Genomic DNA, 13007 nt, shown 5'->3' with positions numbered 1-13007 from the left:
AAAATCTACTTTTCAAGCTGTTTGGACAGATCTGTGTGTTGGTAGAGTGTATAGACCGTCATACTGGGGTGATATGAACACACCCAGTCCTTTTTTTTCAATTTAACTACAAAAAAAGGGTCGGCCAATTGGAGCTGTTTTCAAATCGATCGCACCATTACGTAGGTGTGCGTTTTTTTTTTTTTTTTTTTTTTTTTCCCGCCCACCGAATTGATTGACAGCTTCGCGCATTAACATGTTCCGGTAGTCGCGTGTATATGTCAACAAGACCAGGCAGACATACGCAGAGCAACCGGGAATAAAAGCTCTGTTCTGTTCGCTAGGATCAGGAATCATCATCAAATGTGATTAAGAGTGAGTTTCACATGTTTAAAGTGTTTTAAAACAGAGTATGTGTGTAATTAATTACAGCGTTTTACTACAGCTTTACTTCATTAGCACAGCCGCGTGTCAGAACAATTATAAAAGAAGACGCTTCAATCCCGGTTTGTGGAAGTTAAATCAGGTTTATTTTGTACATTAGCATAACAGATATCCACACAGTACTTGAGGTTAGCCTTAACTAAGCTAAGCGCGCTCTGTCTGTCTGTCTGCCTGCCTGTGTGCGTGCGTGCATGCGTGCGCGTGTGTGTCATCTGCGATGTGTGTGTGTGTGTGTGCGTGCGTGCGTGCGTTAACTTTGTAACGATATTGTGTGACTCATCAATGCAACTTCACAATACTGATTAGTAAAGGTTAGTTCTTACTGTAGTATCTCACAAACGCTACGTAAGACCTTCTTCCTTTGTCTGTCTGTTGTCTGACGCAGCTGAGGGAGGAGGCATGTAGAAATAGTGGGCGGGAAAGAATTGTCTTAAAGGCGCAGTACGACAAAACCACCCCCTGCTGGAAATCAGTATAAAACAGCATCTTGTAAAAGGTATAATGAAAAATCTGATGGGTATTTTGATCTGAAACTTTATATACACATTCTAGAGACGCAAAAGACTTGTATCAAATCTGAAAAAAGGGGTAACCTAGGTGCCCTTTAAAGAAGTTTAATATGTTTTAATTAAATTGTAAACATTACCATTTTATTAAAGGCAGTAAGTACACATATTCTGTGCTTCTAAATGGCTGTTTTTTTACATTTGTGATCTTCTGCCTGGTGCAAACAGCCAAATTGCTTTTTCACTTTAAATCTGGTCACTTAGCATGTTGTTAGGACACAGGGTTACGATGTAACCTGCTCAAATGTTTTACCTTTTTATTATTTATATTATTTGCTAATCAATAACCACCTCATGTGGAACTCCGAATCTGTCTCTCATCGAATCAAATATGTGATTTGCTTCAGAGTGCTGAAATATAATTGGGTTAACTGGCATTGGGTGGGTTAAAGGGACCAAAACATAGACAGACATTCTACCACGGAATGCACATTTTCAAAGCATCCTATCTGACTTTTGTTTTTCCAATAAACAAGAATGTTCTCTTAGCATGTTTCTTAAATATCTGCAGACATTATGGTATTTTTATGCTTTAAAGGTGCTGTAAGTTTTTCACTCTTCTAAACCTTTGAGTGTTTGATTATTAATATTGTTAAAGGGATGGCTTACCCAAAAATTTATATTTGCTCGCTCATAAATATTCACACTTAAATCATTTTGAAAAATGACACACTATTAACACCAGTCATGGCCAAAAATATCGGCACCCATTAAATTCTATCAGAAAATGCTACACTTTCAGAAAATTATTGCAATTCTAGATGTTTTGGTATTCATGTTTGTTTTTGTTTGCACTTGAACAACACAACAACAAAAAAAGAGGAGAGAGGTATAGGGCCCATTATTGAATAAATTCATCCCCATGAGGTATTATAATAAGATCTTTAAGGCCCACTTGATGACAAGGCCTTTTTCCTCCATTGCTGAATAGCAAATCTCCGTCGGCAGAAGCTTGCTTATAAGGTAGACAGTTGGATTCTATTCCTATTGACCTCCCTGAACCAGGACTAACCCATGCAGCAGAGAAACCTACTTGAACTTGGAAACATTTTACCCTGAAGTGTGGGCTTTTCAGGACTGAGTGGTATTTGCCAGTATCCTTTTTATGGGTCAAGGGTTGTGATGACCTGACATTTCCAATCTTCTCCAGTTTGTCATCTGTCGCATTGGGGTAAGTATCAAACTTGGATTGGGAGTTTGACTTGCGAAAGTTCATGTAGATATGGAGATCCTTCCTTTGGAATCATAAACTGACTGCTCCACTCATGTGTTAATGGTTCTTAACGGTTCCACTAGTTCCCCCAGAAGTTGTACAGTCCCAGAGTTGGTGGATGGTGTGGCTCATCAACTCTGTCTCTGCCTTAATAGAGGGGGCAACTGGTTGAGCAGTTGGTCCGACTCATCTTCCTATTCCACATTTCACCATTATCCCCGTCTCAGGCTGCTTTACAGGTGGTTCCTTCCACTGCTATAACTAGATGACATGGTAGGTCTGCGTCTTTTTTTTTTTTTTTTTTCCTCCCTTGTCTGGAAGATGGACCTCATAAGTGACTTTGCCAGCAGCTTATTCAATGTGGTGGGTAGCAACAGTAATGCCTGCTGTCCTGGTTCAAACCTCCTCATTTTTGTAAACTGAACATACCAACTTTTCTGTGCTTGTTGATTTTCTTTTTCTTGATCCCAATACTGATCCCTCATCTTCAGTATGTATCATATGGATAACCCTCTCTTTGGTCTTGGGTGTAGCACGCTCCTCCTACCTTTTTTTTTTCTCTGCAACCCTAGGTGTTCTTGTATTTTCCAGCCAAAGAATAACCTATAGAGAAGTCTCACAGACATCGATGGGATTCTACAAGCAACGAGAATGAAAAGAATCCACTTAATCCAATCTCTGCCTGTGCCCTTCTCAAATTTTCTTGGCATGCTCTTGAGAGTCTGGTTCAACTTTTTGAACAATTTGTGCCTACTGGTGGTATGGAGTTGTCCTGAGGGCACAGTGATGCCCAACTGCTGATTCAGCTGCCCTTCAGTCATGATATGAAGTTATCCGTCAGTTCTCCTCTGGTATACAGACTCTCGAGAACAGCCGGATGTAGGAGTGGACAACCCTTGGTGTTGTAATGGTGTGATTTGAGAGCCTCTGAGTAGTGTGTTGCATGTTCCAAAACCTGTCACCTTCACCAGTGTTCATTTTGCAAGCAAATTTTGATTTTAGTTTTAGTCTTAACTTCTAGTCTTCTCAACTAAATTTCACAAGAATTTGGTCGACTAAATGGACTCTAGAGTTAGTTGATAATTATATTAATTGTAATTGTAGTATACATTCATTCACACATTATCAAATTATTGAATGTATATTTCTTTCCCTATAAGACTAAAAATTAGATATACAGTTTTTTTTTTTTATTGATGATCAGTGTTGCCTGGTACCTGCCCATCTGTGTGAGACTACCAGTTCTTTTTTTTTTTTCTTTTTTTTTTCCCTTCAACTATTAAATGAGTTTCTCTTCTGTTATCTTCTGTGGCACTTCTACATCAATCATCTGTTCAGATAATTCTGGCATAGAGGATTTGATATGGGTCAGTTTAGTAAGAATATATGCTGATTTCCTTTTTACTTTAGTCTTGCGTGTCAAGATCAATAGCGCTGGTAACTGGTCATGTTTTACAACTCACTACAGCACATTTGTCCTCCAGCAAGTAGGTAGATGTGTTGGCTGCTGGTCACTCAACCACAACAAAGTGTCACAATAACATAGGGCAACAAGGTTTGATTTAGCCTTCCACCAGCTGAAAGCTTTGCTTGTTTTTAAGCGTTTCTTTATTGTCCTCTTGAGGCAACAGTCTTCATGCTTGCAATAAGATAACAACCAAGTTAATTATACAAAAAGGCAGATTTCCCCCACATGTTTACAAGTCATAACCCTCAGCTTGGCTGCCTTTCAGGTATCTGCACAGGTGAAGGAGGAAATCAAGTCTTTGTTTTATGGCAATGATGTTGGAGCAGCAGAGCTTGAGCTTCCAGAATCTCTCCTGCAGTGGATCTCAGATCACTTTGTGAGCACCTCTGAACTGCAGACGTCACTCAGTGCATTGGAGAGCAGCATTCTGGGCAACCTGTCACTTCAGGTAGAAGAGGGTCAGTCACCTTCTAAAGAGACGATCACCAAAACTGTACTAAATGCGGTAGGGGAGGCAGGCCTCTCTGAGGAAGTAAGTCTTTAAAAAAGAATTCATAAAATAGCAAGTTATTCAATGTAGTCAGATGTATACAATTCTGATTTTGTTTTGTGTCCCTACAGCATGTACAGCTGATTGTCACCAATGCAATAAAGCTCTACTCTGAAGACCGCATTGGTATGGTGGACTATGCATTGGAATCTGGAGGTATAGCAATTTGAAATGCAGCATGTAGCATAACATTTAATTGGTTGAAATGACCCAAATCTGGAGTGTCAAACTTCATAAAACCATGTATTTGACCATCAGTTTTTATAATACCCATTTATGGCACTTTTCAATTTTTGTGAATTGATTGTCTTTCAATATAATGATTCAACCATGCATTGCAATCAAAAGCTCATGGCCCATGTGGACAATTTTACTACTAGTTTTATGTTTACTGAATGTATGTAATTATATTATTTCATGTGCATCTGTTAAAACCATGCCATGACCAATGTGAATGTAATAATCGTTTGTTATTGTAATAGGATCAGGGCTTGACATTAACTGTTTTGGTCACCGGCCACTGTGGCCAGTAGTTTTCCAACAGTACTAGCCGCTCTGTGTTTTCACTAGCCATAATTTTGTTGTTGGGAAAACACGTTTTATATGCAGATATATATTGACTTTATTATATTATATATTGACTTTATTATATTATATTGACTATTATATATTGACTTTGACAAGCTAAAATATTTCAGATTTTGTGTTATGTCCCTTTGCCTCCTCGTTCATTTCACTTTTTGTGTGTTGTGTATGAGTTTGCTCAATGAGCATGTGCAAATGGGTTTTGGTTTGATAGTGTTATTGCAATTAGTTTTTATTTCACATGACTTTTCAGAGCTCAAAATGATTTACCAAATTTATCTCCGACCACACTGTCCAAAAGCCACAATGTCAAAATATAGCTGTATATTGTACTTTTTATTTAACAAAACATTTCTTAAAAGAGAAAGAAAAGCAATTTACTCAAAAAAAAAAAAAAATTATTGTCATGTATCTAAAACTGTGCACACTAATCTGTCCTGGCTAAAGGTCTCTCGGATGATTGAATCACCATTTAACTACTCATCAATAGAGATTTTATCTCCCATTGAACCAATATTGTAAAAAAAAAAAAATACTGTGTGTGATAATGAAAGGATGATCACATGCACACGGTTAACTTGAGGCCAATTAGTAATCTGTTTAAAGTGAAAGCAACCGGTGCTGCTTACAAAAAGACACATTTTGAGCTCTTGAAAGCAGCAGGACTGTGGGTGCATGTTCATCACTTTGTTTAGTCTATTTGAAAGAGAGCAGACCACAGTTGCATTTCCCGACACACTTGTCTCACGAAAGGAAATGGGAGCGGGCACTCGTTTGCTGTTAGCGCGAGTGATCATCCTCTCATTCGATATTCACTTACTTTCTTCTGCTCGTGCGATCACAATTATTTTCGTCAATCATGCTGCTTCTCGATTTTTGAGATCACATTTGCACGGATATTGGGTCATCCTTATGGTCGAACCCTGCTTTTTAAGAAAACTGCAATTAAGGAATTATTTTCAACCAGCCAAAGTGGCTAGTGGGATTGTCTGGGATTGTCTCCCACCCAATGTAATAATCTTCTTGTCATTTTAGGCTATTTATTATCTGTGTGGTGTGGTGTAATGAATTTGTTTGCTTTTCTCTGTGTCTGTAGGAGGAAGCATCATAAGCACACGTTGTTCAGAGTCCTTCAACACCAAAACGGCACTGCTGAGTCTGTTTGGCCTCCCGCTGTGGTACTTCTCTCAGTCACCACGTGTAGTCATACAGGTTTGAAACTTTACAAATGAATATGCATAAAAATCAATTCTGCAAAAGCAAATGTCTTAAAGGGCCATGCAACCTCCTTGTTTCAGCAGGGTGTTTTCACACTACTACTTTGGAAAAAGTCAGGAAAGTGGGTCTATCTATCTCTGTTTTGGGGGGAGTGTCGGAGGAGCAAAAGAGGGATTATATGGGAGTGTCGATTTGGGCACGCGCTGCTTTTCAGAGTCAAAACACACACATACAGGGGAGAAAGTGAATGTGTTTAATTGGACATCAGTAATCAAATTATTTTACAAATTATTAAATGGTGGTATTTAACTGCAGTTTGGCTCTTTCAATCAGGAATTTCATTCATGCCCCTCGTGACAAACGAGACATTTGATTCGAGGAGCTGCTCTAAGTGTTGTTATTTTGCATGCAATGTTTGTTACCGCATGGCGAATGAGAGCAAAAAAACCCTCCTCATTTCCCGGAAACTTAGATGTACTCTGCAGGTAGCGTCAGGAAGCCATGTGTGTTATTCAAGTCACAAAATGCGGTGAAAATCCTACACGACGGTAATAGTTTGGTTGTGGTGCTAACATGTTTACACTAGGTGTAATGGTTCAATACAAACTAACTTTTCCATCTGAATAAACAGACCACTCGCCGCTCACTTACAAAATCTGTAGAGATAGGACAAGCAACAGTAACTAGAGCCGCGTCTTTATTAAGAGGAGACGAGCAGCAAATCCGTATCTCACCATTTGCAGATTAGAAAAGCTCTCGAGTAAACGATGTTCCTTAGACATGTATTGTAATTGTCCACACGTGAGTCCAGCTGCGCTCTCATAGAGAGAAAATGAAAACAAAACCTTCACATCAGCAAATTATAAAAGCAACACTGCAAGCTTGTTTGGCCAACACAACGTGGCGTCTCTCTGCCGTCTAAACACTGTAACATTATTGAATATTAATGAAGTTGCACAATAGAGCGCACTGATTGGTTTGAACCAAGCCTTACTTGTCCATTAATCCAGCACACTTTAAGATGTAATACGGTACTCCCAGGTACAGACGTCCAGTCTACACGCTGGAATACACACTAAGATCTCATGGCTGTGATGCAGCTTGCAAAATTTGTTTCAAACCGGAAGTACGAATTTGCTCAAAATAATGCAAAACCAACCAATTTTCACTTTTTAGTGAAATATAGGTGTCCTAATAGTGTTTTTAGCAGTGTGGGACACATAAACGAATGTCAATGCCTCAAAAAAAAAAAGTGTTTTGTGACCCTTTAACAGTTATCTTCCCCTCCTTGCTTTGTCTGTGTTTGAACCTGCAGCCAGAAGTGCATCCAGGCAACTGCTGGGCATTCAAAGGTTCAACTGGTTATATAGTGATCGGTTTGTCCATGAAGATCGTGCCAACAGCCTTTACACTGGAACATGTGGCTAAATCTCTGTCGCCCACTGGAAACATCAGCAGTGCCCCACGAGAATTCAATGTATATGTGAGTAACGAACCATGGGAGTTCAAACCATGTTTCCACATCTTTTGACCCATATTTTTAATTTTTGTTGTTGTTTCTTCTCTTTTTATTAGAAACCATTGTTTCTTTAGGTTTCTTTTTATGTTAAATAAATGCTAACATCTTAAAGCATTTATTTAAAGTTTATTTTTTAGCAGATAAAACATGATATTACTGAATTGAACATGGCATGGGCGGGGCTGTGAATTGCTCCTTGAAATGGCTGCTGGACCGGTTGGCTGCCCGCACTCAACGGACTGTTTTCCATTACCCTTGTTCCCATCCCCTCTGTCTATGTTGTGTCTTGCTGGTGTGCTTATGCTAAGATAGGGCTGTTTTTCTCCCTTTTCCCACTTTGTCCTAATCAAGGGCAAGCTGAGGGGGTGTTTTTTTTTTTGCCTAACTGTCCAAATGTATCTTTCTTCGTTTCTAAATGCTACCTCCTATGATCTGTCTCCCCTGAAGTGTGATGTTTTGTGTATGGTCTGGGGGGTCCAATTTCGCTATACGAATGTGTAGTGACAAAGGCTTGATTGATTGATTGATTCTGACAAGTATCGTTTATGCACTGTAGAAGATTCCATTGTCTTTCCATTATATATTTATACTTGTCCAGACGTAGAAGTGACTATTTAAAATTGTTATCATATTTTTGAATGACTATGTATAATGTCACTGTGTACCGTACACAAAATTAATTGTAGGAAAACTTCTCAACTTGTCTTTTCTTCTACTATTCTGTTTAAGGGTCTTGATGATGAGCAGCAGGAAGAGGGGCAGTTGCTCGGACAGTATGTTTATGAAGAAGATGGGGATTCTCTTCAGACCTTCCTGGTCTCTGTAAGTATTACACAATTATATTTGTGAATTATGTTTCCTGTGTATTACGGTTCAGGCATTGACATTAAGCATCTTCATGTGGTTCTCTCTCGGACAAGCAAATTTGTCATTCGTTTGTTCAAGTATAAAAAGCCACTTGTCCAGAAAGGGAGAAATATATATAATAAATATAAATAAATGGTGACAATAACCAATCCAACGTTTTAATTAGGGTATTTACACACAAAATCTGTAATTAAATGTGGAGCCAAGCTTCTTTTTTCGATTAATTTAAATGTTTAGCTGTGTACCCCCTATTTTTTTTTTTTATAAAACGTGTTTTACTTTGTGGTAAACTGATTTTAAATTGTTAAATGTAAATAAATTGTAACATGGCTGTACAAGATTCACACACTGCCACAGCATGGTGCCACTGCAGTTTTGTCATGTCAGCATTATCCACATGTATATGTGATGGATTACAGTAAATGAGAAATATTAATTCAATGGACTGTGTGTGTGAATGAGTGATTCATTCACCTAAAAGATTTAATCCAATAGAACCATTTATTCACAAATGTAACATCGCTGTTTTCAAGTTGTAGCTGCATATAATGGAGATCATCATAACATATTGACATTTTGGTATACTAATGTTGCCAATAAAAAAAAAGTCCATTTTAATAGGATATCGTGGAGCAGTAGCGTTTAAAGATGTTTTTGGTACTCTGATTCCAGGAGAAAGTTCACATTTCAATTTACACAGCAGAAGCTTAAGCAATAAACATGACGTTAGAACAAATGGGAAGGACACAGTACCGTAACCTTTTAATCTGCACAGATTCCTGTCTTCAAGCACTTGAAGCTTCTAAGTGTGATTACCCCATCATTTCCATGGTTGTAAAGAAAATGACAACACTAGAAAATAAGAACTTCAACATTTATCTTCTGTTGGATTCCAGGCCATATGGGACTACATGGAAATGAACTGGCAGATGAAGCAGCAAAACAGGCTATCTCCTTGAAAGTAACAGAATGTTTAATTCCACCTGAAGACTTGAAACCCACAATCAATTGTACATAAACAAAACATGGCAAAGAGAATGGGGCAACTGCATACATAATAAATTACATGAAATTATCCTAAATAAATGAAAGACATTAAGCAGATTATTATTTTGGACCAAGCATGATCAGACCGTCTATACTAGATGTTGAATTGGACATTCTAGGCTGACACATTTATGTTTACTAAATAATGAAGCACCACCTAAATGTAATTACTGACAGGCTGCTCTTACCATCAAACATATTTTGTTGGAACTTTAATACCATTAGACAATTTGTTTTTACAGAAAGTACTTTGATGGACATTTTTGAAAAGGTGCCACTAGGAAGAATTTTAAATAATCAACAATTGAACTGAAAAATCATATTTAACTTTTGAAAATATTTTTGTGTAAATTTTATCTATTTATATTTTTTATATTTGTCCAAGTAACTTTTTTATCATAATACGAATTTATTTTTAGCATATTTTATGTATATCCATTTTGCCACAAAATAGCCATAAGTTGCTGATGTGGCAATTAATAAATTATAATAGAATATCTTGGAGATGGATGCTTTTAATGTGGATTGAGTTATTTCATAGCACCAGTAGTGGCTAAAAGGGTCATGCTAACCAGCAGAACTTTGGGATCACAAGCCCTGTTTGCACCTGGTTTTAAGACGCATTTTTGTCCATCCAATCACATGACACTGGCATAAATGGGTTTCAAAACTTTAAAAGCTTGTCTGCTTTCATAATCATTCCCACATGAGTTTGGTGAAAGTTGAGTTGAACCACTACACATGTGGACATATAGTGGAGCGAAATGTCATGTCCTGCAGGACCACAGTGCTTCATAAATATAAAAACAATGGATATATATCTACTTGCTGTATTTATACTCTAAATACTTGACTATAAACACACAGACAGACTATGCTAGTACTTTTAAATAATACAGAACAATATTATGCAAACGAGGTATTTGAGGTTAAAGAAAGCAAGTAGTGCAACATGTAAACATTGTTTTCCTTATTTACTCCTTGTAAGATGGAATTGAAGTAAAGAGCATAGAATCACCAAGAGGCAACACTAGTGCAATTTGTCGCGGCGACCATTTTGGAATGAAAACTCCAATAGACAGCATATTATAAGTCTATAAAAGAAACTATTAAAGTGCTGATGATTGTGATAGTAAGTGCTGTATTGTCGCCTTTCATGTTGTATCTCAGCTTTAATGCTCTTTTTAAATAAATAAATAAATAAACAAAGCAGCTGCTTGCCATCGCGACAGCATAAGATCCAATGGACGGATCGCTTTCACTCCAAAATGGCGGAATCCAGGGCTGTTGCTGGGCGCTGCTGTTGCAATGGAACGTTCTATTGAGTGTCGCCTCTTGGACATTCTAAGCTTTTGGTTGAAGTGTCCGATGCATTTATAGAAGAGTGTTTCCATAGGTGGTTCATCAAGCCCACTCACCTGTGTGAAGCACACTTCAGAAATGCACAGTGCTTTTCTAGAGTTATGAAGTGTTTGTAAAAGTGTCTGGTGCAAACTGTTGGTTAAAGTGCCAGAAATGTATCTGTATTTTCCAGACATCCCAAGTCTCCCGGAAGTTGCGGGAGTATCCCTCAAATGCATAGACCCTCCCCCCTCTCTCTTCAGGCACCCACTATCCCGCTACGTCCCGCAAATCAACTCTGTGTCCCCCAGAAATGACTCTTCCCAACTTGGGATGTCTGGTTTTCTACAACTTGTATCACTTGCCATTCCTACAAAAGTGACGCTCCCTTAACCTGTTCCAAATACATTTAGAGTTTTTCATCTGAAAAATGCGGGAAACCGGTAGCCATTCAGACTTCCATAGTGTTTATTTTTCATCCTATGGATAAGTCAGTGATTATCAATTTCTAATTTTCTTCAGAATGTCTTTGTGTGTAACAGAAGAAAGAAACCCTATAGGTCTGGAATCACTGGATGTTGAGTGAAAGGATGTTAATATCAGGAGGCCTCAGGGGTGTTGTGATGCCACTTCAGGGATTCACAGTGTTGTCCTTGTAGTCATTAACTGATTGCTCAGTCTTGTAACTGTGTTTCTGTCTTCCCCAAGGATGAAGTCTCGAGTAGTTTCCAGATCATTGAGATGAGAGTGCTGTCTAACTGGGGGAATCCTGAATACACCTGTGTGTACCGTTTCCGGGTGCATGGGAAACCTTCCTAACCCAATGACTTGCAATCACTTGGGACATTACGAACTCCTGACAGTTTGTCACTTGACTGACAAAAAGACAGAAAAGAAAGTGCCATAGAGCTATCCTGTTGGACCTGAGATGACCCCAGGACGTCTGCTGTGTATGATTGCATGCTGGTACATGTACTGTTAAGCCTCAGGGCCACACTCAGCACTTGCACTCTCGTCTCATCCTGATGCATTACACACATTTTTCTCTTTTATAAAGTTATTTTTCTTTGGAATACCTATTATTAATATATTATTAAAATTATTATATATTTGTAGAACTGTCACCAGCATAGAAATGCATTGACAATTCTCTGTACGACAAGCAAACCGCTGAAGATTGTATTGTAGACTGAATGTAAATCTTGTTAAGTTCTTCAGTTTTGTGCTTTTTGTTTTGTTTTTTTATATGACTGTTTGTTTTTGCTCGCTGCCATGTGCCCTATTTATAAATTGCTATTTATTTTTGTGGATTTAAGTTGTTGTAAGCAACTTGGATTGTGTATTTTTGTATGTGCTTTCATGATCTTTATGCAACGGATTTTGTAATTGCCATGTGATCTTTATAGGCTGGCTTTTCAAATAAAATTCATAATTTTTTATTTTATTTAAGATTGGATGCATTTATTGTGGATGGGTAACACTGCAACTTTGCCGAAATGAGTCAATTCACAATTAAAGTCTGTAAATGTGGGATTAAAGGTGCTGTTAATTTCATGTCCTAGGGTTTTAGATCAGCTTATTTCTACAAATAAAGTGTTTCATGCACCTTTGATGGATACAAGGGTAAATGTAAGATAAACAAATGTTCACTGACGAAACGCACTAAATTTAATTCTTCTAGGCCCATGTAAGCTTTGAATGCATTTTTCATGGATCCTTCTAGGGCTAACACTATGCAATTTTTACGTTTGATGCAAAAAAATCTGTGTAGTTTCGTTGTAGGAAGTGCAAGAATTTCATAGATTTCTTCAAAGTGAACCTTATAAAGATCTGATTATCATCCACAAGATTATTAACCTAATCTAAATTTACTAAAACACTACAAGACATTTTAATATTAATAATAATAATTCCTTACATTTATTTAGCGCTTTTCTGGGCTCTCAAAGTGCTTTACACAATGGGGGGAATCTCCTCATCCACCACCAGTGTGCAGCATCCACCTGGATGACGCGACGGCAGCCATTATGTGCCAGACCGCACACCACACACCAGCTGATTGGTGTAGAGGAGACAGAGTGATGAAACCAATTATGATATGGGGAAGGTTAGGAGGCCATGATGGATTGAGGCCAGAGGGCAGATTTGGCCAGGATGCTGGGGTTAAACCCCTACTCTTTTTCGAAGGACATCCTGGGATTTTTAACGAC

At 38.1% G+C, this 13007-nt stretch overlaps 1 protein-coding gene across 26 annotated transcripts in view; it reads left to right on the top strand.

The window, feature by feature from the left end:
* Positions 1 to 12241, top strand: part of sun1a (Sad1 and UNC84 domain containing 1a) — a 34948-nt gene extending 22707 nt beyond the window's left edge. For all 26 annotated transcript variants that reach the window (XM_087275911.1, XM_087275909.1, XM_087275906.1 and 23 more), the window contains 6 exons: positions 3936 to 4202; positions 4292 to 4376; positions 5902 to 6017; positions 7339 to 7506; positions 8272 to 8364; positions 11506 to 12241. In XM_087275911.1, coding sequence (XP_087132037.1) covers positions 3936 to 4202; positions 4292 to 4376; positions 5902 to 6017; positions 7339 to 7506; positions 8272 to 8364; positions 11506 to 11616 — 840 coding nt within the window. In that variant the 3' untranslated portion in view covers positions 11617 to 12241. The remainder of the gene's footprint in view (positions 1 to 3935; positions 4203 to 4291; positions 4377 to 5901; positions 6018 to 7338; positions 7507 to 8271; positions 8365 to 11505) is intronic.
* The last annotated feature ends 766 nt before the right edge of the window (positions 12242 to 13007 follow it).

The sequence above is a fragment of the Danio rerio genome, chromosome 12 (genome assembly GCF_052040795.2).
Source record: "Danio rerio strain M-AB ecotype USA chromosome 12, GRCz13ab, whole genome shotgun sequence".
Taxonomy (NCBI): Eukaryota; Metazoa; Chordata; class Actinopteri; order Cypriniformes; family Danionidae; genus Danio; species Danio rerio.
This window is presented reverse-complemented; position numbering and strand designations above follow the sequence as displayed.